This window comes from Phaethon lepturus, unplaced genomic scaffold (genome assembly GCF_000687285.1).
Source record: "Phaethon lepturus isolate BGI_N335 unplaced genomic scaffold, ASM68728v1 scaffold7437, whole genome shotgun sequence".
Lineage (NCBI taxonomy): Eukaryota > Metazoa > Chordata > Aves > Phaethontiformes > Phaethontidae > Phaethon > Phaethon lepturus.
Genome location: NW_010551108.1, coordinates 1,996 through 29,507, shown reverse-complemented (window position 1 = coordinate 29,507; position 27,512 = coordinate 1,996). Strand labels below are relative to the sequence as shown.

Here is a 27,512-nt window from a genome sequence, read left to right as displayed (position 1 = left end):
GGAATGCCCAGGGACAGTTTTTAACCCCATAAATAGGTTAAAAGTAATTTGAAGTCTTAAAAAATAAGCACATTGCATGGAATAGTACTAAAAGTTCCACAATGTGGAAGACATAAACGGGGTCCTTTAAAAACTCCAGAGAGAGTCCAAAGTAATAGACGGCCTTATCAAAACAAAATGATACTCTGCTTATAATTCCAGGATCCCTGCTTGTTAGTTAAGTTTAAATAGCTTCTTTTAGTAAAGCCAGAGATGAAGAGAACTCTGCAGATACTGTTCAAGCTAATAAAAGAGTTGCTCTGAATAGGTTTATTGTGAACTTGAAACTCTAAGCCTCCTCTCACATCAGATGATAATCAAAAAGGCAAACTCAAATCTGCTGGAAACTCAAGCCTGCCACGGTTACGTAAGGTTTCTGAATGGGTCATTTGCTTGAAGTTTCTCGTATAGTGTCACAATTGTATTCAGATTGTTGGACCACAGCAATAAAGTTTCTGTCCTCATCAAGCATGCAATTATTTTCTCAGAGACACCAATTCCCTGAAGAACAGGGGGAAAATTAAGCTCTAAACAATCCATTAAACAGCAACCTCACTTGCTGTCAGTTATGGAGCCTGAAGAGGTCTGAAGCTATTCTGTTTACCCTGAGAAAGAGAAGATCAAACAGTGAGCAGATAAGATATGGTTTTAAAGCTACCCCAGTCTTTCTCAAAAAATCAGTGCAAAAAGGTTAGCATACACTTCTACGCATTTTAAGTGACACTGTATATTTCTGTGCCCTTTTTGTAGAGAAGATCACACTTCTCATTTGCAGTGAACAATACACCTTTATTTCAAGGCCTGAGCACCTGAACAAGGTTGCTACTAATCTGACTCCCAATTCAAACTTTATTACACATCTTTTTTAACAGCCTGATCAGAACATGACAGTTGTTAATTTTTAAAATCCACCTCCTGGAAAAGTTGTATTGAATTAAAGGCTTAAAGGTAAAAGGGATTACACCACTCAAATACATATTCAGAGAACACACAGCAGCTACTTGACCAGCCTATGGACTCTTAAAAACTACGCAAAGATAAACACATACTAGACTCTCTCCCTAACAGACAACACTGACACCCAGAAAAGGTGATTGAGGTCTAGTTGCCCCTAATTAAAAAGTTGCACTCATATGACACAACCCCTTGAATGCCAGTACATGGAAAGCTAGGGAGTTTTATCTGTTTAAATTCAGTGTCTTTGTAGTTTTGTACAGGCCTTTCCCACCATGCTATCCGCCATATGTGCTCTCCCACACATCCATGCTCATCTATGCGCACAACTTCATTTACCTATATTTAAAAGCTGGCATCTACCCAGATTCTTCCTATCCATTCTTAGATATGCCAGAGTAGCAACTCACCTCTACCACCTTCTAGGAAAACACTCTCCAAAACACCATCTTGCAAAATACCTTCCCCTTACACTAGCAATGGGAATTGCTGTCAAGACTGGATTTATTAGCATGGGGAGGTGAAAGAAACAAAGCGTGGCCTGAAGTAAACACAGTGCAATACCACTGCAAGACAGTGGTATGGTCCTAAAATAAGCAGTATTGTCCTATACAAGCATGGCAGTATAAGATGAAAGCCAAAGATTTAAACTGGCATGGAGAAGGTCAAAGATTAGCAACCATTCAGCCACAAGCAAGCCACTTTCTGTAAGAGCATCTGGAGATGCTGTCACAGGGAGCAGCATAGAGCCCTCTCAATAGCAAGTACAGAGTCTGATGGTAGTCACCAAGCATAAGGAATTGCCGAGTAAAGAAGTTTGAAAGCCACTGCCGCGCAATGATGAGTTCCCACCTCCTGACTAGATTCTGGCTGCTGTGTATTCAAAACATAATCAAGAAAACATTTCTTCCCTGGCAATCTTAATACGAAGATTTATGATAATGTAAATGCCTGAAAGTGAAGGTAGATCAATCTTGAGCTCTCCTAGACCCCTCTTCATTCCAGGACTGTATCCCATTCCATGGGATTTTTCCAAGCAGATTTGGCCTGAATAGGCCAAAATTGTCTCCCCTGAAGTCCAGGGCTGTGATCCCACTTTTTATCTTACTTCTCCTCTCAGGATCCTCAACTCTACCATCTCATAGTCACTGTATCCAAGGCTTCCCCCCAACCTTCACATCTCCAACCAGTTCTTCCTTGTTGTAAGTCTAAGGTCCAGCACAGCATGTCCCCTCTTCTGCTCCTCAACCACCTGTGTCAGGAAGTTATCATGAATGCATTCCAGAATGCTCCTGAATTGTTTGTGCTCTCTTGTGTAGTCACTCCAGCAGATACTGATGTAGTTGAAGCCCTGCCATGAAGACAAGGCCCTGCAAATGTGAGGCTTCTTCCAGTTGTCTGAAGAAGGCCTTTTCTTCCTGATCAGATGGTCTGTAGCAGACATCTACACAATGTCTTCTACACTTCTACAGGTGGTCCTGTTAATCCTCACCCATAAGCTCTCAACTGGCTCCTCATTCAAACCAAGGCATGTACATGCTAGCTCACAGCATGTACTAGATACCCTAGACATCTATTCCTCTCCTACCTTTGTCTTGCATCATCTAGTCCCCAAAAGCTGTACTTCACTGCCATTCTGCAGCTGCTACAGCAAGGGCGCCCTGTAACCTTGCCCTAACCAGAACTGAGGTAGAAAGTTATTTTCAAGAGTTCCGTGACTTCCCTCTTCCCAGTAAATTCAACAGGGCTTCAAGTAGCAGGTAAACTGTTTAGAAGCCATAACAACTTTGATTGCTGCAAGGATGCTCTTCATCTTCTGCAGTTAAGTGAGGATCTCCAAACATGCCACAAACCCTGGCTCTGTTCCTTTATTTATATACATATAATTTACAGCATTTAGGTGGTCTCAGCTTTTCAGTGCTGCAATTTAGCTGACAATTTTGAAGCACTTCCGTAGAATGGTTCCCAGAGGCAAGTGACAGCAATCCTCTCCTCTTGTACAATGACTATGTAGCAGCAGCTTTCAGAGCGCTGAACTATCTCACAAGCTGGACCCAGACTGTCAGCACTCCTGCAACAGGAACCACATTATGTCCAGCTTTTCATGGGAATATGAAAATCTTCACAGGATTAAGAGACAAGGAGTTCTGAATTTCAGAAAAGCAGCTTTTCTGCAAGTTTTTATGCCTAATCCATTTATACAAATACTTTCATTATCTTCTATAGTTATAATCCACTAGAAAAATAACTTCCCAGAAAAGACTTCAGGCATAATTGTTTTCTCTTCAATCTACCAAGTCACTTTAGAATGTTATATTTCTAAAAAAAAAAGCCTGATTAACATAAACCTGTATAAATACAGGGACGTGTGTATTTTAAACAGCATTCAGGTTATTTGTATAAAGACAGACATTAAAAATACCTGAAAGGAGACTTGGAAATTTAATTAAATGAAACATGTATTTCAAAGCACTCTTACTATAGCTAGCAACTGTACAGTCAAATACAACAATTCCATTTAACTTTTACCACATCTAAATAAATAATGATAATGATGGAAAGATTCTTGTAAAAACCTAGTTGACTTCAGAAAGAAAAAGTACATATGCTAAAATAATCTTTCTGCAAATTAAACCCTGCAACTTGACAACCAATTCTGTTCCCCCCAATACTACTGGCAAAATTGAGGTTACTGAAGTTATTAAAGCAAGACTGCATCTATTTGCTCCACTTATGGATACATACGGATTGCTGCGTTTGTGTCACTATCATCATTTTATGGTCAAATTATATTTTAAGCAAAATAGCGTTTAAAATGCTCAGCACTATCATTAATATTTCAGTGCTTTATTATTATTTGCTAATTATTATTATTTCTATTTAGGCTTTTGTATTGACATGCTAGTTTGATCTTCTCCTACAGGGTTTCGGTCTGTATCTCCGTTCTGGAAAACTGGAGATGCACCTTCTATTACAGAAACTGGAGCTTATTTCTTTTGTATTCCATGTCAGACACTGATGTGCATTCTACTTGGTAAAAAGAGAGTCACGCACATGAACCTGGTGAACTATACCGCCAGCAATTAAAAAATGTGACATTTTGACTGCAGAGTTTGGGAGTTCAGCTACTGAAACAAGCAGAGAAATAAAACAGTATTTTTCATATCAGAACAAATTATTACATCAGAATATCAATTTTGCTTCCAGTATCACTCTTAACCATTATGATTTTTCAGGACATGGTTTAGGGGACATGGTGGTGCTGGACTAATGGTTGGACTTGATGATCTTGAAGGTCCCTTCCAACCTTAGTGATTCTGTGATTTAGCGCAACTACCTAAAATTTTTAATGTGTTAAGCTACCAAACCTATTTCACAAAATTGAAAATTATTACATATTTCAAATGCAAATACTTGACTGCAAGTATTTTTGATTTTTCCATCATGCTCCCCCCCAAAATGGCAAAGTAGTTTTAGATGCTTATTCTGAAACACTTTAAAGATGAGGATATACCAGTATTGCAGGATATTGATTAAGACAAGATGCCAAATAAAAATGCATCATTTCAAACTGCAAAAATGGGGGGGGGAACATATTTACTTCAGCCTCCTTTTAGAAAGTGTTATTAGTCTCATCTGAGGGTAAAGGCAGGACAGCAGCTGGGCAGCAGTCACATGCTCTTGCTCACCGCTGTACAGCTTTGGGATGCAGCGCAGAAACACGAGCCATGCAGAGACAGCTGTTACTGACGGAGGCCCCAGGCTACTGCACACCTTTCAGTGTGGTGTCAGCATTTTGATCAGTTAAAATGAGGAAGACTAAAAGAAAACAAAACACAAAAACAACCAACAGCACAGATTCTGATAATTGACATTATTACGTTGGAGGATAAGTAGAACTCGAGCCTCCAGTAACCAGGGTCACGAGGAAAGCGCAGGAAGCAACCTGGCTGTGCACCACAGCAGGGAGGTGAGTTTGAGTGGGACTTGATCCTGAAACACTTGGAGGTGATACAGTGTTCTGGTTTCAGCTGGGATAGAGTTCATTTTCTTCATAGAAGCTATTATGAGGCTACCTTTTGGATTTGGGATTAAAATAATGTTGATAACATGCTGAAGTTTTCAAGGACTGCCTGGCTTCTCGTGCTGGCCTGCCAGTGAGAAGGCTGGGGGTGGCACACGAAGTTGGGATGGGACACAGCCAGGACAGCTGACTCCAGTTGACCAAAGGGATATTCCATACCATACAATGTCATGCTCATCATATAAAGCTGGGGGAAGAAGGAGGAAAGGGGGGAATGTTTGGAGTTGCGGTGTTTGTCTTTAACCATTACGCATGATGGAGCCCCGCTTCCCCGGAGATGGCTGAACACCTGCCTGCCCGTGGGGACTGGTGAATGAATTCCTTGTTTTGCTTTGCTTGCGTGCGCAGCTTTTGCTTTACCTATTAAACTGCCTTTATCTCAACCCATGAGCTTTCTCACTTTTACCCTTCTGATTCTCTCCCCCATCCCACGGTGGGTAGCGTGTGAGCAGCTGTGTGGTGCTTAGTTGCTGACTGGGGTTAAACCATGACTTGCAGGAACCCAAACTATATGGGATACACACAAGGAAACTGAAGCTCATAAGGTTGTTTGCCCCCTTCCCCCCCGCAGATATTCATTACACCTACCTAGGTACACAACTTCCTCCAAATACCAGATAATTAACAAAAATATGCTTGGCAACAAAAGACTCAGATGTAAAACAACTTTAGTTAGCCCAAAACATGCCAAACAATCTTGGCAACCAAGACTTTATTTTGAACCTGAACAAGAACTAGTATCCTGTAAGCCAAGGGAAAGAAAGCAGAATAAGGACAGCAGCTCCTTTAACTGGAAAACATACTGGCAATTTGTTAATGATGGGGCCACACTATCACCATTTAACACAATTATTAAAAAAAAAAAAAATAGAAAGACATGGTCACATATGCTTATATCCTGGGGCTTCAACTACAGACTTTCTATAAGGGTAGGTATGCACGGAAGTAAAATGCTTAACACAGGGGAGGAGAAAGAATCACATCACATGAGGATTTTAAGAACATGTTAACCCATTTCTGACAGGCAGTTATCTACGTATGACTGATCATGCCTTGGGGCAGGGGTTGGACTAAGTAACCTCTGAAATCCCTTCCAGCCTGAATTTGGATAACTCTGTAGTTGGTAGGGCAGCGAAGGTAAAGATGAATCTTCTGATAAAGGTGGGGTCCTCTCATACACTGTTCTGCTGAGGAGCACAGGACTAGAATAGGGGGGCCCGTACAAGTTAAATTCTGATTCATAGGGTTTGAACTTGTTTAAATTTCCATTCAAAATATAGTTATAAAAATGTCTTACAGCAAATCTACAAATGCCTTTTACAACAGTGTTAAGCTCATATTCAGAAAACCTTTAATAGAATTCAGCTAAAGGACAGTAGATGACTAAGCTTACTTCAGAGCACTTTTAAAACCATCAGTTAAAACATCAGTACTTTCAGACTAATCTGATTTTTAAAAAAATAATTTAGGGCTATAACTCACTTCAAATCTAAAGAAGTGATAAGCTCAAGACAACTAAGAAGTTAAGAGCTCATACCAGTGTGAAATCTGATGCTTCTTAAATCACTAGCTCTTGAGTGACATGAAAGACTGTCTATCACATGATACTGCTGCAAGTAAATAACACTTTAGTGAGGTGAAGTCCAGCATTTAGATGGAAACATTTTGTACTTTCCTACAGTTCAGAAACTGGAGCAATAAAAATATCAAGTTACTGCCATTTTATACTGCTCAGAATGACTGAATTACAAATGTCTATTCAACCTTTAGTACAAAATGCAAAACAGGTTTTCATAACTACATTTTCTAAAATCAGAGTCACACTTGCAGGTTTGGGGGTTTTGCTGTTTGTTTTTTGTTTAAAACACACACAACAAATGAAGACAAGTTCTGCTTCATCTAGTGTCAGTATCATGCTGTGAAGAGATCAATCTTTTTTCATGATGTTCATGTGTCCTACAAAACTTTTGAAAGACAAACAAGCTGATCAGGTTGCTACAGAAGAGTTGAAGGTCTCTTTTGTTCCCTTAGAAAGGGGCAGTAAGATTTCAAACAGGTTGACTGACATACTCCTCCCCACATCCTTTCTCAATGGATCAGATCTTCTCAGTTCTACAGAATCATACAATAGTTTGGGATGGAAGGGACCTTTAAAGGTCATCCAGTCCAACCCCCCTGCAATAAGCAGGGACATCTTCAACTAGAGCAGGTTGCTCAGAGCCCCGGCCAACGTGACCTGGAATGTTGCCAGGGATGGGGCATCTACTACCTCTCTGGGCAACCTGTGCCAGTGGTTCATCACCCTCACTGGGAAAAATTTCTTCCTTATATCTAGCTGAAATCTACTCTCTTTTCCTTTAAAACTGTTACACCTTGTCCTATTGCAATAGGCCCTGCTAAAAAGTCTGTCCCCATTTTTCTTATAAGCCCCCTTCAAGTACTGGAAGGCTGCAATAAAGTTTCCCTCTTTTTCAGGTTGAACAACCCCAACTCTCTCAGCCTGTCCTCACAGGAGAGGTGTTCCATCCCTGTGATCATTTTTGTGGCCCTCCTCTGGACTCAATCCAACAGCTCCATGTCTTTCCTGTGCTGAGGGCTCCAGAGCCGGACGCAGGACTGCAGGGGGGTGGTTCACCAAGAGTGGCGCAGGGGGGCAGAATCACCTCCCTCAACTTGCTGGCCACGCTTCTTTGGATGTAGCCCAGGATATGGTTGGCTTTCTGGGCTGTGAGTGCATGCTGCCAGCTCCTGTCCAGCTTTTCATCCCCCAGTACCCCCAAGTCCTTCTTGGCAGGGCTGCTCTCAGTCCCTTCATCCCCCAGCCTGTATTGCTACTGGAGGTTGCCCCAACCTAGTGCCAGGACCCTGCACTTGGCCTTATTGAACCTCATGAGGTTCACGCGGGCCCATTCCTGGAGCTTGTCCAGGTCCCTCTGGATGGCATCCCATCCCTCAGGGGTGTCAACTGCACCACTCAGCTTGGTGTCATCTGCAAACTTGCTGAGGGTGCCCTTGATCCCACTGTCTATGTCATTGATGAAGATATTAAACAGTACTGGTCCCAATACCTGAGGGACACCGTTTGCCACTTATGTCCATCTGGACATTGAGCCATTGACCACTGCCCTCTGGATGTGACCATCCAACCAATTCCTCATCCACCCAACAGTCCACCTATCAAATCCCTATCTCTCCAATTTAGAGAGAAGGATGTTGTGGGGAACCATGTCAAAAGCCTTAAAGAAGAAGTCGAGATAGGTATTTTCTTCTACTGTGATCCCATCCACCCTGAAGAAAAGGGTAAGTGATCTAGGATAGACAATGGAAATATGGTACAGCCCTAGAAAGGAGACCAGGGAGCACTGAAAGAAAACCTGAAAAGCAAGATTAACTGCTGGGCAGGATAAAAATTATGGCAATGACCACCTCCTATAACAGGGACCAAACCTATATTCAAGTCTGCAATGGTAGACAACACCAGTTGTTATATGCACAGGATAGACAAGGAGTGAATTTTAGAACGTTTGGAAGGACAAAAGTCCAGCAGCGGCACCACAGCAGTGACACTGGCAAGCTGTTTATCCAAACATTGTCTTTCAGTTCAACTCAAACACTGACTTGATTAAGTATTTTATAGCAAGTCTTTGAGATCAGACTCTTTCAAACCCTAAAATCAGTAAAAGATTTTTCTCAAAACCTCTATAAAGGCAGCAAGTCAGGTCACATGCTTAAAACCAGCGCTCTCAGAAGCCAAAACATAACTTCTGGTGTCTCAGGTCAGTGTTTAAGATCAGTAGGGTAAAACCAGGCCTAAGGTTATATTTACTCAGCTGAGAGCAAACAGACCCATGTTTGTCTATCCAGCGCTCAGAGCTGACCAGTGACCAGTCCAGAAGAAGCCAAGTTACCACAATGCTTGCACACTCTGCCTTCCAGCAGCTTTGTATTTACAGAAGTACATCATTAACACAGCTTCCAAACCAGTTTGGTCATCTATCCTACAAGCTCAGGGCAGCTGAAGACCTCTTTTCCCATTGCCATTTACAGGTATTCCCTCATCCCCAGAAGTAAAAGGGTTCTTGAAAGCCATCAGGAAAGTAAAACAAAAGCTAGTGGAAGAAACTGGTACCAGACAGTCAAAGATAACTTTTTATGACAGGAGACACGAGACACCTACACATCAAGGCTCCCAAGCCAATCCTGGTTTCCCATTCTGAGGTACCACCAGGCTTTTTGAAAGCTGGTTTTTTAAGCTGGCAACACTGTTTTTCTAAATATGTCTGACTGGAAGAGATGAAAGAGCCAGCAAGATCTAAAAGAGATCACGCTGAAGAACCTCTAGTGTTGTTATCACCAGTTCAAAAGATTTGCAGGTGTAGTGGGGAGCCCCACACCCCACTTCGGAAAGAAGAGATACTGTTCTAAGGCAGAGTTCCTTTAAAACAAAAAAGGATAAATACCTCACACCATGAGGTATAAGTTACAAACTTAATTTCATTCCCTTCCAGTCTGCTTTGCCTCGTGCTACAGCACGACTGATGGGTTCAGATATGACCTCTCAGCCACCCTCCATGCCCGGCTTGAAGCAGCCTGGCCAGGCCTCACAACTCACCAGCATACACAGTAGCTCAAGCATCAAGAGTACAGTCTTACCAATAGTTAGTCATCTTATTCTCCTCCGTGAGCTAGTAAACTTTATTATTCTGTTAGTAAATTGTTCCAAAGCAAAGCATTTAAAAAGACTTTTTTTTTTTCATTCTACTAGCATTGTGGTAAGAGATCATAAAAGTGCTGCACTGATTTCTATTCAGCTTATATTATTTAGGAACTAGACGCACATCCATTCAAATCTGGTTTTAATAGTGAAAGGAGTAGTAATAAATTCAGTACCCAATAGTCACATAAGGACAAAAGACAAAAGTCATCATATTTTTATGTGGCAAAGTTAAGAGCACAACATTAACAAACATTTACCTCACCCATAATAGTCCCATGCCAGGCGCATTAGAGTACAAATGTATCCATTAATTTGTCTTCATGGAGTTTTCAGATAATGGAAGTTATTTCAGAATTAAAGCTTTTAATGATGCAAGAAGCTTGCAGTGTACATTCACCTAGATGATACATGCACTTACTCTTAAGTAGCATAGAAAAGCTCCAAGAAGTGAAACTAGGTGAATATTCAATTTTAGGGCAAAAAAACAGACTGATTTCCTTCTGAAGTTGATGCAAAGCACACTAATTGAGACAAGTTACCTCATAAAAATGCTGAGGAAACAGAATATAAAATAATATGCATCAAGGCATACCTTGTTTTTAAAGGTTCATGACATTGCTGTTAGGAATTTTCTTCTTAGTCCTTCTAACTATTTCTTGCATCTTTTTCACTTCTGTATCTTCGCTAATATAATTTTAAAAGTTCCAGTTTTTTACTACTTCATTCCATTTGTTTTACATTATGTCTCATGAAAACACCACAGAAGGCAACTGTCTGCAGAATTCATTCAAGGAGTGCAAACATCAAGGAAATTTTTAAAGCTTGAAGTGGACTTACTCTACAAAGGCCAAATTTGAAAAGAAGTTAAAACTTAACCAATGGAAATCTAGAGTAAAGACATGCAGTTCTCATGGAAGTCTTAAGAAGTTAATCAGTAGATTATATCATTAAGCAAGAAAACAGAGTCCTCTATATTCAACTAACATAAATGCAACTGATGTTTTGTTTTTTAACTAAAAGTCAGAACACTTGCACTCATAAGTTACAGCTTATTCTGTACTTCCAGCTTTAAAGCTGCCCCAGGCAATGTTTCTGAAGTTTCATACAGTTCAGCTAGAAAGTAGTCTGTCCATTGCTGAAATAAGACTGTGAACCTAGAATTAAGATTCTTTTCTACCTATTCCACCCCCCTTCCAAGAGCAAATTAAGGACTAGTTGAAGTAATTTGCCCACTTACATTGTGTATTTGTTAACGCTTTGGATCAAACCAGAATTTGATGCTATGGTTTGAAACTGATGAGCTGATATGAGTACCACCAACAGCTTCACACATACGATTTGTTACCCACGGGCATACTGCAGCTACTTCATTTATTTTTTTTATTTATATGCTTAATGACTACATGTTAAAAGACATCAAAAGTGTTAAGGGAACATAAACTAGTACCAGAAAGCTTGAATTACCCCAGGTAGATTGTTGCTATTCAGAGACTATCAACATAACACCACTATCTTCAACTATGTGAAGGGAACACAGAGAGAAACCAGCTTCTTCTCAGAGGTCCACAGTTGTCAGACAAGGGGCAAGAGACCAAAGTTGCAAGAAGGGGAATTCCAATTAGATATTAGGAAAGAAGTTTAACAATAAGGGTAATCAAATGTTTTAACAAGTTACCCAAAGAGACCAGAAGTGTTTATCCTTAGAAATATTCAACACAACTGCACAAATACTGAGCAAGCTGATGTATGTTCATGCTGCAGCAGATTGGACCAGATGACTTCCACAGGTCCCTCCCAACTCAAAATTACTTTGATTCTACAACGTTTGCCCAATGCCCATTTCCTACATCAGCTGATGGTAGGAGAGATAAATGATGGAGTCTCTGATTTAATCTGAAGTAGCATGCACGACCTTGTTAAAAAAATCTTACTGCTGAAGAGCCTCTGTAAGAAGAACAATAGCATACTAAGATTCAACATGTCTTATGAGCCAAGAACTCAATCACAGCTGTGCTTAGCTTCAAAATAAGATACTGAAATAACAGCGAGGATACTAAGGAGATGCAAAGTTGGCAGTAAGAAGGATCAGATCCTTACCGGTAGCACACAAAGAAAGGAAAGACACCATATGGACATACCAGGTAGTAAGAAACACTTGAAAGAGCAAAAGAAAACAGGCAGAAACAGGGGAGTCTACTAGAAACAAGAAGGCAGCCTTCACAAAGTTGGAGGCAGTACCCAAATGAACATGGCCATGTGGGATTGTTAATTTGTCAAAATAAAACAAAACCAAAGCAAATACCTCTCCTCCACGCAATTTGCAAGAGGAATAATTAAAAAAAATAATGTCCTTCTTTATTTAAAATGTGCAGAGAAGAATGCATAGTACAGAAGGATAATCACCTGTAAAACACACACAGAACAGTGATTTCTTTGCAACTGTTACGTTTCTCCTTCTAATCCTTGAAGGAAACTGAAGCCTTAGTCTTGGGGACTTCCAGGGTCTGCCTCAAGTCATAGAACAGAGGACAGGGGAACCAGACCCAAGCTACTAGGACATGTTTTGATATGGTTTGAACACCCAACACAGTAGCAGTGATATACACCTGCTCACTTGAAACAAAACTGAATGTACACTATTTTGGTACCAAAGAGCAGAAGAGTAGCAAGCATGATGTAACTTTTAGGGGAACTTCAAGAAATATCTCAACAATAAGCCTGTAAGCCTTATGTCTCTATCAAGCAAGTTAAGAGAAAAGGGTAGCACCGAATGAATATTACATAAAGGGAGAAGAACCAAAGCAACTTTTTTCAGAGGGAAGTCCTGATTCACAGACCTAGTAGAATTCTTTAAAGGAAGCAGCAAGCATAGCCACAGGAGTCATGTAGCTGATGCAGTCAATGTGAATGCCCAGAAGTCTTGCAACAACAACAAAAAACAAAAGCTTCCAAAGAAGTTAACTGATCACATGTGAGATAAAAGGTCCTTTCATGGACAGTAACTGGTAAAGAAACAGTAAGCAGACAGTAGGAAGAACAGTCAGTTCTTACTCAGTGGAAGATGCTGACCAGTGCTGTTTCACAGATACCTGTGCCCTTTGTTATATCCATTCGTAAGTGACCTGAAAGTTAGCTCATAAAGGAAGTCGGTCATCATCATTACAACCACAAACATTTGTGGAAGGACTTTACAGGACTGAATGACTAGACAATAAATTTGCAGTTTAAACTCAGCAGAAGTAGGCAATACATATGTGAAAACAATAATATGAACTGACGAGCTCTGAGCTCATTACTGATGAAGGAGTAAGATATTGGGGTAACAGTATATAGTTTTGTGGTCTAGAGAAAAGGAAGTGAACACAAAATAGTATACCACTGTAAAAATCTACAGTGCATTCACACCTTGATTCCTGTCTCAGGCTTTGCTCTACCTCCCATTCTCTCTCCCTCCACCTCACCAACCTGGGAGGAAGAAAAGGTCTGGAAATCTGTCCTCTTTTAATTAAATTTATTATTAGGGGTGAGTTGCAGTTAAGCAGACTGTGGGATTTACAGCCTGAAACAGTATAAATTATAAAGTCTTGAGTGCAGCACACATACATCTAGGGACAGTTAATGGTACAACACTGGACTAACACTGGGGAACCATGGAGGTTTGAAGATGCCAAGTCCAATGCAAACTCATTCATCGTTTATCCCAGAAATGGTCCCCAATTCACCTACTTCCTGAACCATGCCCATGCCAGTAACCATACTAATAGTTAAGCTGCCATAGACTATCAGGTTCAGTAATACAGCCTGTTTCTCCAACCCAATTTTACTTAGCAGCAGAGATTCCAGCCCTATGTATCAACCCTGTTTTTACTACTCTAACAGTCTGTCAGATAGCTGCTTTTGGCTACAGTGCTCCCCCACAGTCAGAACAGAAGTCACCCCTGGGTATAGCCATACTCCCTGCCTTCTCGAGGTACCTGGAGAAGAAGAAACACATTTTAGACCCACCACTATAATGTATGGTATTTCCTAAGAGGTAATCTCTCCCCCAAGAATCTCCTGCTCCCTGTCCCTCCACATTCATCTTTCTAACATGTAAAGTCTTTGTTACACGTGGAGATCAGCAATTCTTTCTTGGCTTAGCCAAGCACCAGCCTCTTCCAACATAACCCAAAAGAAACATGCAAGGACTCTTGAGCAGGAAGACTATTCCTCTGCAGGATTTCCCATGTCAGGATACTAGGCTAGAAATAACTTTAATTTTAACAAGCACAACCATCCTTATGTGTTCAGGATGTTGGACTCCCCATTGTCCATTGACTGCACAGCACAGCTCGTGATCATCTTTCTAAATTGTTTGCTAGGAATTGTCAAATCTTAGCTTACCTGAATGAAAGTAGCACCCTCTACCGCTGCCTTCAGGTCTGTACAGATGCTAATGAGAGCCAACTGCTGCTCTGCACTCAAAGCTCCTTTCAGGAATCCCAACTCCTCCAGCTCTTTCATTTGTTTGCTGACAGAAACAACATACAGATTTAAGTACTTTATCATTGTTAAACCATCATTAAGTTTTTTAAAAGCTTCTTAACAACCCAGTAGCATGCTATTTGCCATGCCAGTGCATATTTTTATAGTCAAAAAATACAAATGTTAGTTTCAGTCATTTCTCTTTGCTCCCTCCATCCTACATTTTTCTTCTCTTCAAGCATGGACAGCTCTAAGATCTACTCCTAGATGCAAGCTTGTCACCACCTCAAATCTGTTTTCACTGGTGCAGCATCAGCAACAATTTTTATACTCATATTTAATGGTAAGAGAGGTCCCTTTAATATACTCAATCTAATTTTACAAACAACAGCTCTTGTTATGAAGCCTCACTGCGGCAACATTGTTTAACTGTATAGAAATAAATACATACATTCCATACAGCCAGGAGTCCTACCTAAAAAACTTAAAACTACCCTACATAGGTAATGACTACAGAGAAAGTATTAGAAAATTCAAGTAGTTACTGAATTGAGTGACCAGTGCTTGAAATGAATGTTCAAGTACACACCATTACTGGGGCTGGACATGCCACCTTCTCAGAAAAAGTTTCTACAATTTGAAACCCTTGAAAGTCCAGAGCAAGCAAACCACTTTCAAGACTGTTAGAAGTCACTTAGAGGAGCAATTTCCACAGAAGTTAAGTGGGATTAACTGATCATGATTAAACTAAAGCTATTTGATGTAGCCATTATCACAGTCAAATCTGTCAGTTACCTTAAGCCAGAAGTCCTCTGAGCCTTTAGTTATTATTCAGCAAAAATTGCTCATCCTGAAGTGAGGAGGAAATTGAGCTAATGGTTAGCAGCAGAAAAAAAAAATCCTTTCTTCTCCCTACCAATCTCATTCTGAAGCTTTGGCTTCGTTTTGGATGCCTTTTTACATGATAAATAAATTGCACTTACCACCCAGTTGGAGGGTGGAAAAGCTGTAGCAGAGAAGCTGTACAGCCTGGAAAAAGTTCATGTGTTTGGACTTTACAAATCATATAACTGAATATAGAAATAACCCGTGATTCGTTGTGTGTTTCCTAAGTGACTGTGGCACTGAGGCACACATGAGTCTTCATTAGGGGCTTTACGAGACAGTACATGTTAAGTGGGCAGAACTTATTTACACAGGCCCAGACGATCTCCACTTCCAGCCACACCTTAGTCCTTAATACACCTGCCCAGGCCCCTCCATGTATGGAGACAGTAACACCAAATTTATTTTTGCATCTAGAGATGCAAAATGAGGAGATGGGACCCCACATGTTTGTCACAATCTACAGCAGCCAGAGGCAGACACCATCCTTAGTCCTTACAAAGCAGGGCGGGCAGGCAGGCACTAGGCTGGGATGTGAGCCCCAGACTGCTTCTCCAGCCCAGCTCCAGCACTTAGACCCTGCATCAGCATTTCCACACCCACTGCAGCCACCTTTACATCAGCAACCCTAAACAAACTAGACAGGCAGCAACTGGAGCTCGGTTCTCAGTTGCTTTATGAAGTGGCAGGAGGTGTCATCTATATTTTTCAAGCAACACTTTGAATTGAAAAGGGAGAGGAATGTAGATCATTGCCTCTATCTTTTTTCTCTCTCTACTCTTTCCAGGACATCTACTGAGCAACGTGTGATAATGCATGCTCACTCTGTCAAACCATCCTTTTATTTAGGGCTCACTCCTGTCAACAAGTATTGAGTCCACAGATCAAATAAAAACACTAAGCTTCCTTCTCCAGATTTCCTAAATAAAATGAGTGGCATTCATCTCACCTACCCTGTCAACATGCACATCTGAGAATCATTTTCAGCTCTCTTTTAGAGAGGGGAGAACTAAATGTTTTGGGTGCATTTGTCTGATCTTTTTTAGGCATCCAAGTACGCAATTCATCTTGTCTTATGATAGAAGACATCTTGTCTTATGATATGAAGAAAGAAGATTCTTTCTCCCTAAAGAAAATAGCTCAGAATGAGACATTTAGACCATAGTATTCTCAAGTCACCAAAGATGAAAGTTTGCAGGGATTTAAAGATAATCCAGTTCCTACTTAACTCTACAGAAGCAAGTCACACCTCAGCAGGTGTGATTCACTGGGGCCTCAGACCTTTATGAACCTGCTCACTAATCTACCATTAACTTCCAAAGAATCAGAATTTTACTTCAGCATTCATGTGTTGTGAATATACAGCAAATATAGGCTCTACCGCTTTTATCACAGCTTAAGAGGTCATAAACATCTGTTGCTCTACAAGTTACTTTGATGTCCTTTCTTCCATTCAAAGTAGTGGAAAAGAGAATATTTGTTTCCCAGCAAACAAAACAGCTTCCTAATACATCTTTCTCACACCAACCCAGAGCATCGATACCTTATTCTGGGAGCAAACCCACTAAAAATCAAGGTAAGCAATACTCAGTAGCCACTTAGCAGCAGCCAAAAAATGCACAGATCAGCTGTGCTCCTGGTTTAGCACAACACTCAGAAGAAACAAACACCTTCAGACCATCGTGGACTTCGTACATGAAATCAAAGGATTTCCAGTAACTTGGGAGTAGGTAAAATGTCGACAGGCTCTGTTTAAAGCTGGTAAAGGTGAGAATGCACTTTCTAAACCAGAATATGCACCCATATTTCCAACTGGGAAGAACAAAACCAAAGAACAACCAAAAAAATCCACACGCATGTGCACACACAGCACTAATTTCTACAAGCATTAACTTTCTCCTTCTCAATGAGCTGCTTCAGCAATTAACTCCAGATAATCATTTCTGTACTGCAAGTTCTAACACATCCTCTTTTATTTTTTTCTGATCACGGACATCGATTTTTGATTCTTAGGCAGAGCATACCTGGGTAAACAGCTAGGCATTGCATTGTTTACACTGGACAAAAGATTTGAAAAGGTTAGATTCAGTTTTAGCTAGAAAATTAAGCCAAGAGCCACTGCTCAGGTCTGTCCCATTTGCTTCCCTGGAGTCCCTCAGACTTCACACCAAAACTAGTATTCCTTTCAGTTTATGTAGTCCAAAACTGATGAAAAAAAGAGTTCCATTAATAGCTTTCTGCCTCTCTTCTCAAATGTGGATTTAAGCTTAAGGCTCAGACCTTTTGCACCCAAAGCTAAACTAGTCAGTATTTTCTGGTAAGTTTTGTTTAAAAACACTTCAAAAAAGAAAAAACAAAAAAAAGGAAAAAAAAAAGAGGAAAAAAAAAGTGCTCAAACACACCCCTCCAGCCAGCATCACAGAAATAAGCAGGAAATCAATCAAGTTTCTAGATGAGTTCCCCATTTGTTTTCTTAACAACACAACAAATGGACAGCTGGAAAGCACAGACTTCTGCCTTTGAGCAATCTGCAGGGTAAAGAACAGGAAACAGGAAGCTTCAGCTCCGTTTTCCAAGCTGCCAGGATACACCACAGCCTGCTAGGTAGGAGTTCCATCCAAGACTTAAAGCTTCCAGCACACCAAATGTGCCAGTGCTTCATCTGTAAATAAAACAGGTGCACCTAAACTAAAGTATCCAAACTTCTGACTCCTTCACACCAGAATAAGGAACCAATCATAGAATCACTTAGCTTGGAAAAAACCATTAAGATCACTGAGTCCAATAGTAATCCTGTCAAGTCCACCACTAAAACATGTCCATAAGTGCCACATCTACATGTCTTTTACATACTTCCAGTGATGGTGACTCAACCACTTCCCTGGGCAGCCTGCTCCAATGCTTGATAACCCTTTTGGCAAAGAAATTTTTCCTAATATCCAATCTAAACCTCCCCAGCACAACTTGAAGCCACTGTCTCTAATTCAAAAGGTCTTAACTCTCCATTCATCAGAAGTTCATTTCCCAGGTGCACTTGCCTAAATCCAGCATCCTCCTCTTGCTCATAGGCTGCATATTGCTTTTAAAAAACAAAACTAAAACTTAAATTTGAAGAGACCACAACACAATTAATTCTTTCTTTGAAGAAGAGGGTGAAGTTCTTACTTTCTGCACAAGTTGACACTAGTTTCATCCTCCCTGGTCCTTTGAAACTCCACTCCATGATTGGTAACCAAGGGACTCAAAAAGGCTAGAGTGACAGACTAAGAGATTTGACTTCTTTTTTCTTCCACAAGTTCTTACAGAAGTTTGCAGCACCTGTCCTTCTCTGCCAGTGATGACCATCCTATCATTTCTGCTTCTCTGACATAAGCCATTACACACTGCACCAAGAACATCATTTCTTAACTGATCTGCAAAACCACCATCTTCATACCTTGGAACTTAAGGCTGGATTGATTTTTTCCCTCCTAAACAAAAATCTTCCTGTTAACATCATCAATCTTCATGCTAGGCATTTATTTCAATTAGTATAGTTATTTAAGAGCATGGAATAGGAAATACGATTTCTGCGTTACATGAATTTTGGCCTTCCCTGCTCAGAAAATTTCCTCCCCACCCCCCTCCAATTTATTGACAGTTTTGTTCCAAATTAATTTTAAGTCTTCCAAATGCTAAACCCTTTTTTTATTCCCCTGGGTTATTAGATTGCCCACACCTCTGTGACAAAGGAAGGGAGCTTCCCCATGTATTTATCATACATTAAGGCACAAACCAGCTTGGTTTGTACATACAGCAGTGCACCACTGACCTCTACTGGACGGCTCTTATTCAAAGCAGCCTGGACTTCATGGTGATCATCCCTGAGGATGACTACAGGCTGAGGTCATTGCAGCCATTTCCATAGACCACACTACAGGACTTTGCTTTGCAATTGTATTGCATGCACAGTTTGAAAAGTTTGACTACTACTTGTAAGGTCTTTGAAGCATGAAGAATTCACATCCATAAGAAAATACTACTTCCTTTTAGAGCCCATACCTTGTCTACCTCCAGAGTTTTACGGTTGTACCTGCCTGCCCATGTCAACACTGCTCTGGGAACTGAGCCAGTATTTGCTCCAAGATAAGGAACTCAATTTATCTGATCAGGACTGTCATGATAAACTGCCTGGGATGCTCATGGTTACAAATCTAAAAGTTTTTACAGAATTTATTCTAAAAGTTTTTAGCAGAAGGATCTTGCAAGTGACACTAATAGTTAACCCATCTTGTTCACACCCCATTGCCTCACCTTTATCCGCAGCTACTATTGGGCAGTCATACTATTCAGCACACACTGTTGCAAAAAGCAAACACTTGCAAGATTAAAGACCACTTAATCACGAATGTGCTGCCTAAGCCAGCAAGGAGAAGGGAGAGAAGACACCACCAGTATTACTCTTCAGAAGTTCATCCAATCATTGCCCAAAGACTAAGACATTAATCAGTCATGGCACCAGACTGCTCTCTAGTGCTGTCTGATAAATGAGAGGGTAGTTGGCATGGCAAAACACACCCAAAACAACGAACCATCACCAGACCCATATACCTACCCTGAGACACAACAGTACAAGCAGGCAACCGAAAGCCCCTGACACTGGGATCAGTTCACTGTCCACACACCTAACAGCCAAATAGTAAGCAGCTAATATTGAGTTGCCATCGGCCATATGAATGCATTAGCAACCACCTTCTCTCTTCCTGCTTTCCACAGACTAAAGGTAAGCACACAACATACCACCATGGAAAAGTTATTATTATTCATTACATCTTCTTGAAACAGCAGTACAAGTTGGACCACTAAAGTGTGTATGTTTCTGTCCAGGCAAGAGAAATCCAGCACTGTCAAAGGCACTTCATGAATAGCAATGGCAGTATATTGAAGAGGGACAGTTACACATCTGCCTTTGACACATTTTTGAAGAGGCACAAAGGACTACAGAGGAGCCGGGACATAGCATAAGAGCATTGTAATGCACAAAAGGCAATCAAAGTTCTGAGATCTCCTGAAGTTATCAAACACACAAACTGTTTTCCAGACATGGAACTCTCAGGATGTTCTACACTGGTATTACACAAACTGGATGCTGCAACAAGAGTAAAGATTTTGTAACAGGAAAATGCAGTTAGAGTCATTATGGTTTTCCATGGTAAACGCAGAGTGGCCAATACTGCAGAGTCTGAGCAGGGTCTGCAACGCATTACAAATCACTTCTTACTTGAAGAAGTGACTTCTTACTTAGAAGATCAATTCCAATGCTGTCTCCAGATCTAGTGAGCTAAGTGAGTTTACTTGTTAGGTTTATCAAGATTCTTTTGGCATCTTGGCATCAGAGCTGACAAGTTTATGCTGGGAAACCTTCCTGCTGGGAAGCATTTTCTATGGTTCTTAATATTTTGTTTGTTTATGTTTAGGTTCAGGATAGAAATTCTCACCAAAACCAAAGTTGGCCTACCGAAAATAAAGACCCACCGTTCACATGTCCGCTTCTGACCATGCAGACCCAGCCTGAAACCTGGGTCTCCCACACAGTCACAGATACATTGGCTGAATGGGGCCCTGGGAAGTCTCCAGTCCAGCTTGCACCTGCAACAGAACTATTGGTAACACAAGATGAGGTTAGCTTTGGTTTGGTGTAGCCAAGCCTTGAAAGCCTTCAGGGATGGAGATTTCACCAGCTTTTTGGACAACCTGTTACTTCTGCATAGCAGACAAATGTCAACACCATAACTGTTCTCAAAACACAGCTCTTGTAATTGCAAAAATCAATCTTATTTAAATCATATATTCTAGCTGCCCAGGGGCCTGGCTGCCACACAGGAACAAGACAAAACAACATTTCCCTTTGCAGGTGTTTTTGACTACAGAATGGCCGGGTAGAACCTTTCGAAAGACAGAATCTCTCCCCTTCCAAAGCCTATTAACACAGTCTCCAAAACTGAAAGGTAGAATCAAGCCTATGATTTAGCACAAGCTTGATGTGCCATTGTCAGGCACTCAAGATCAAAATATACCGTGATAAGAATTGTCTACTTAGAAGGTATCCCCTCAAAAGGAAATATAAAACTATCAAGGGAGACCTAAGCCAAGCTGCATTTTGCCCGTGATATAAATAGTGTCACTACAATACAGCAATACAGAACAGAGACTGGAAGAGGAAGCCAGCTTGGGAAAAGTATCTAATCACAACAGCCATGGAACATGCCATAAGCTAGGAAAAGAGAGCGAAGCCTCTATCAGTGTACTGATACAGTGATATCAGTGTACTCCTCATGGTACAAAACCAACCCAGTAAGCTGTTCCCCTTTGTACACAAAGCATAAGAGGGCACTAGACAGCAAGAAGTGATGCACATTCAAATGTCTTTTCTAGGGACTAATCTCCTCCTGGAACGAGAAAGAGTATGAGATTGAGTTAGAGGGGGAAGAGTCTTTCAAAACTCCAGTTATAACAAAGTCATAGGCTTAGATATGGTTTACTTCCTTGGCCTTAGCAACCTGCCATACATTGGGCACTTCATTACAAGTTCTAGAGCCCCACTCACAACAGTATGGAATTCTTGAAGTACTTCTCTCCACGTGGCCAGGGGTCAGCAGGGAAATGCTACTTTTTTCTACCCCCTGCATCTTGTTTATTTTGCATAGCAACTGTGCTCCTACAGCACAGAAAAATTTAAGATTGCTTAGTGCAATGCTGCACTTCAGTATATATCAAGTTCAATAAAATTTATGGTTAAATGAATAATTAAGAGAGGAAGTGTGATATTCTGATCTCAAGACTGGTTGGCTCCAACTCTTTAAAGGCCCAACATCTTTGAACAATGCAGAAGAGCAACCTATAGTCAGATAAAGCTGACATACAAGTAATTCTCACTGAAGAGCCTCACTTTTGAGTTTAGATTCAGTACCATGGAACCTTAGAGCCATATATCACAGTTTTCAGCAGGCAGAGTTCTGTAGAACTAAGATTTATTTTCATTTCATTCATAGCTAATAATTTATTTTCATTTTAATTAAACAAACCTACATTAATTTAAGGGGACAGAGTCCCTATTATTTAATAAAGAGAGGGTCAAAGTTGCTTCCCTTCCAAAAAAATATTTCCATGTTTTGATACTGCTATTGCATTTAATCTATGTAATAAAAGTAGCAATAGTAATTTTATGTGTCCATATTCCTAGATACAACTACTGCTTCACAAAGTCAACCTCAATATGTCCCAGGAATTTTTTTTTACTTGGGCTAAGAGAAAAAAGTAAGGATCAGAAGGCAGAAAAGAGCTTCTAATATAAATTTACTTTTTAGTGCAGTTGATTATTATGATGTAGTTCATAAAATTATCTTGTCTTTATATTTTAGCACAGACTACATCCTGAGATCTTCTACAATTTTTTTTTCTGAAGCTAGCTATAGTCTTTATGCTTACAACTATTTTTTTTAATATATTAAAAAGTTACCTGCTCCTGTGTCCCAAAGGAGATACAGTTTTGCATCTAAGTAAATACCATATTTAACCAGCATCTACTTTTAGAAAGAAATCACAGAATGCATGCGCAAATTCCAAAGTTTTAGTGTCCTCTTCACAGTCAACTGAACTTTTTCCCCTTGCAATAGTCTTTCATTATACATGCAAAAACTATTCTATATAAAACACGAACCAGTTACATAGGGGAAGAAATACAGCATTTCCACTGTAATTAATCAGTCTTTATCAGCAGCATAATTATGTTTAGAACAGTAGCACAGTAACTATTTGGAAAAAAATTACCATATTACAAGAAATGTAATTCTTGTAATAGGTCTTGTTCCATATCTTTGTTGATGATCTGGATGAGGGGATCGAGTGCTCCCTCAGTAAGTTTGCAGATGACACCAAGTTGGGTGGGAGTGTTGATCTGCTGGAGGGTAGGAGGGCTCTGCAGAGGGATCTGGACAGGCTGGATCGATGGGCTGAGGTCAACTGTATGAGGTTTAATAAGGCCAAGTGCCAGGTCCTGCACTTGGGTCACAACAACCCCTTGCAATGCTACAGGCTTAGGGAAGGGTGGCTGGAGAGCCTCCCGGCAGAAAAGGACCTGGGGGTGCTGGTTGACAGCCAGCTGAATATGAGCCGGCAGTGTGCCCAGGTGGCCAAGAAGGCCAACAGCATCCTGGCCTGTATCAGAAATAGTGTGGCCAGCAGGAGTAGAGAAGTGATTGTGCCCCTGTACTCAGCACTGGTGAGGCCGCACCTTGAACACTGTGTTCAGGTTTGGGCCCCTCACTACAAGAAGGACATTGAGGTGCTCGAGCGTGTCCAGAGACTGGCAATGAAGCTGGTGAGGGGTCTGGAGAACAAGTCTTATGAGGAGCATCTGAGGGAAATGGTGTTGTTCAGTCTGGAGTAGAGGAGGCTGAGGGGAGACCTTATCGCTCTCTACAACTACCTGAAAGGACGTTGTGTCAAGGTGGGTGTTGCTCTCTTCTGCCAAGTAACTAATGATAGGACGAGAGGAAATGGCCTCAGGTTGCGCTGGGGAGGTTTAGAGTAGATATTCGTAAAGAAATTTTTCCTGAGAGAGCGGTCAAGCATTGGAACAGTCTGCCCAGGGAGGTGGTGGAGTCACCATCTCTGGAAGTGTTCAAAAAATGTGCAGACGTGGCACTTGAGGATATGGTTTAGTGGGCACGGTGGTGTTGGATTAATGGTTGGACTTGCTGATCTTAAAGGTCTTTTCCAACCTTAACTATTCTGTGATTGTAAAGGTTTTTTGAGGGGTACGCACTAAAGCATTTCTGTATCACATGTTTTAGGATTACTCTCAGGAATAGGGTACTACTTGTTTTTCTAATTCTCATTATTTTAAAGTTTATCAATCATGCATTCACACTAGAATCACACTGACTCAGAAGAAAGCATACTGGATATGAGAAGTTACATTTTCTAAGACAGGTTACTACAGCATATATTCAGGAGGTCAAGTGTGGCATGAAGCCGTTCATTAGTTTGTTTCTTCAGCATAACAAAAGGTTGTTCCGTTAGAGCAGACACTGGTTAATAATGCCACTGGTACACCCAGTTCAATCCGACGTGTGGTCATTTTGTCAGGACACTGACTACCACGTGTCTAGCAACAGGTAGATAGGCAGTAAATCTATCACACCATGCTGGCCTTAGTAAACACACTCTCCTTTTCTCTCTGTATCTGGTCTACTGATATTGTGGCAACATGATATGTATTTCCACTTGTTTCATTTTACTGATAACCAAGTGTTTTGAATAAATTTACAGAGTACATTTCAGATTTTCCATAGACACATACAGGCTCCCATGATCATTGTAGGTCCACCCCAGACTCATTCCAGTCCTCTTGCAGGACTACACACCCCTGTTGCCCACCTACTGTTGTGTGAGAGTTGATTCATTAATGAACCCTGAGATGCCCTTTATATAAATTCAGAACAATGAGTTACAAGTCAATGTACAAGTTCATCACATAACATAGTTAATAAATACTTGAGTATTTATGTTAAAGGAGTATCATCTCCTTTTAAAAGTAAAAGGTTTTTACTGCTCAAATGCCACTTTTGTTTAGAAAAGGGAAACTACAAACAGTCCTCTGTACACTCCAGTTTCACCTTAATATGTGGAATACCTCCATAAGTTAAAAGTTCATGGACTGCAGACTAGAGTGGAACAAATACTTTTCAATACTAAAACAAAAAACCAAACACAAAAACCCTAAGCCTAAAAACTTCCCTAAAAGTACTAGCTGTTTGGAGAGAAAAAGGAAGCAAATCCCAGGAAGTCCAGAGAAGTAGCCACCAACTGGCTTTGTCGGTTTTTCTCCTGCAAGCCCTTGTTACTTACTCAAGCTCCAGCCCTTACACGAGTATCGTATCAGTAACTCAGAAGTATTTAGCACATGTTGCACGCTACAAAGTCAGTGCAAAGAAGTTTAAGTTTGACCGTACTTTGATAGATACAATCATTAAAATACTGGTTGAAGAAACAGTATAGCTTTTACTCTTGTCAGAAAAATGACATCGTTCTGAAACTAGGCTCTTTAACTAGGACGTTACAACAGCCAAGATACACAAGTTAATTATAAGTTGGGTTAAGAACACCTTATGTAAAAGGCAAAACCTGCGTTGAACTCCTATGGGACAGCACATGCAGGCACAGGACAGAACATACACACCCAAATAGCACTCTACTCTATTACACAGGATATTTTATGCTTTACTCTTCCAAGCTGAAAATCTTGGAAGGCTAAAGTCCTCATTTTGCTATTAGAAAGAGAAAAAATTAGGGGCAAGTGCTTTCTTTAGTAATACAGACTGCAAGAGTGCCCCTCCGCAATAATCCAGAATCTCATCATGGCTATTGCTCTGACAGCAACTGTGCAAAAAACAAAAGCGCCTGTCATCTAGGTGTAACAACAGAGAAGTTCGGTCTGACTAACACCTACCTGGAAAGAGAGGTTTGGGAAAAGAAAAAAAAAACTTAAAGAATTGTAGGAGATAAGATTTCCCCCCTCTTTTTTATTTTTTAGCAAATCATACACTGTTTAGCTTCTAAAATCCAACAACTAAACTGACCTACAAGGGGCTCCTGAAGTCACTCCTCCTTGCTGTAAGCCTTGTTACAGAAAGCAATCACGATGCAACGCACCACAACCCTTTTCTAGGTCCAGCTTACTCCCCATACCAGCTGACACACAGCGGCTGACTATTTCATTTCAAGGAATCATGAAGGGAGGGTTGATGCATTTAGGTTGATGCTGATTATGAAGCAGCCCAAACTTTAGCATTAAACGCTGATACAGCAACGTAAGAACCACTCTATAAACACACTGTCTCTCTCACAGGCATATAAAAGCTACATTTCCAGGGCCAGCAAGAAGAGGGTGAATAGGACAAACCAGACACTGACCCTTCAAACATAAAAACTAGGGGCCAAACAAAGCGAACTGAGGAGCCACGTTCAAAACTAACAAAAGGGAATAGTTCTTCATGCAATGAGCAGTAAACCTGCAGAACACAAAGTCCTTTGGCAAGGAGGCCACAAAAGGATTTACACGGGTTCAAGGGAAGGTTAGAAAAATACTGGGAGGAAATCTAGTTAGAGTTTCTGAATACATAAGCAACTTCTAGGTACTGAAGGTTGGGGGAGGGGAGCAGACAGGCAGGACTTGAACTTGTAGCTCTGTCATGTACCAAAAGAACGTGGCTTTAGCCAGAGTGCCACGGGGCAAGAGAAAAGGGCTAGAGGATTGTTGGTCTAAACCAGTGTGATTGTTCTTGTGTTCACACCCTCAAATTTGCTCCTTCTAAAGATGCTTCCCAGCCTCTACTATAACTGATGGGAGTTATAGTTCCATCTTTAGTGGAACTAGCAACCTGCTCTTCTAGGATTCAAAACATATGAGTTTAGGAATTTTAAACAGTCTAGTTATAAAATACTAATAATTGTAGCAAAGCTCCTCAGCAATCCATATTAACCTACTCCCATTTTGAGTCTTTATTGTCTTTCTAAGCAAAAACTGTTATGTTCATGTATCTTAAGCTTAGCCTATAGATAACCTAATCATAGTAAACATTGTTTCAAGAATCTGGATTTAAACTTAAGCTCTTAAATCACTACTTAAGAATTAAAGTGCTCTTCAGAAGTGTCATTGAGAGATTTGGGAGCACAGTTCTTCTGATCTTAACAGGACCTGTAGTTTTAAGTTAGAGCCTTCTTTAAAGCTTAAAACCTATGCTCCCTTAAATAATAAGATATGGCTGTTCATTCACAATTACATAAATACCACAGTTTCAGTATAATCCAAATAATTTCAAGTCAGGTGACCTACCGAATATTTTCCAGTGCACTTGTTAGCTGCTGTTGTGCAATATCATAAAGATTCACCTTGAAGCCTCCAGCAGCAAACACCATGGCCCAGCTGCGACCGATGAGTCCACTGAAAAGAAAATAAGTATCGGCCAATTAATAAAGCAGCATTTATTTGGGCGAAGGAGTTCTTACAAGTGTTGCAAGAAGGAAAACAGAGCTTAGACTCTTCAATATTTGATTAAAAGATTGGTTACATATTGATAAGAAACAAAAGGATATACTCTAACAGAGAAATATCATTTGCTAGCTGTGTATCAGCTTCTCTGAGAGCTGGGGAAAAGATAATGAGGAAAGAAAAAAAACAAACAAAACAGAAAAAGGACAGCAGAATTCAAATACTAGGAACCAGTACTTTGGGACACTGGACTCAAGTATCAACAGTTTTGTCAGCCACAATCTTGAGTTGGTGTATGGAATTACATTAAAAGAGATTAAAAAAAAACCAAACAC

At 40.6% G+C, this 27,512-nt stretch overlaps 1 protein-coding gene across 1 annotated transcript in view; it reads right to left on the bottom strand.

Annotated features, from left to right (window-relative positions):
• Nucleotides 1-27,129, bottom strand: part of CRYL1 (crystallin, lambda 1) — a gene marked incomplete at both ends in the record, with an annotated part of 54,935 nt that extends 27,806 nt beyond the window's left edge. The window contains 2 exons of the mRNA XM_010290773.1: nucleotides 14,178-14,304; nucleotides 27,022-27,129. Of these exons, the coding sequence (XP_010289075.1) occupies nucleotides 14,178-14,304; nucleotides 27,022-27,129 (235 nt within the window). The remainder of the gene's footprint in view (nucleotides 1-14,177; nucleotides 14,305-27,021) is intronic.
• Between the last annotated feature and the right edge of the window lie 383 nt (nucleotides 27,130-27,512).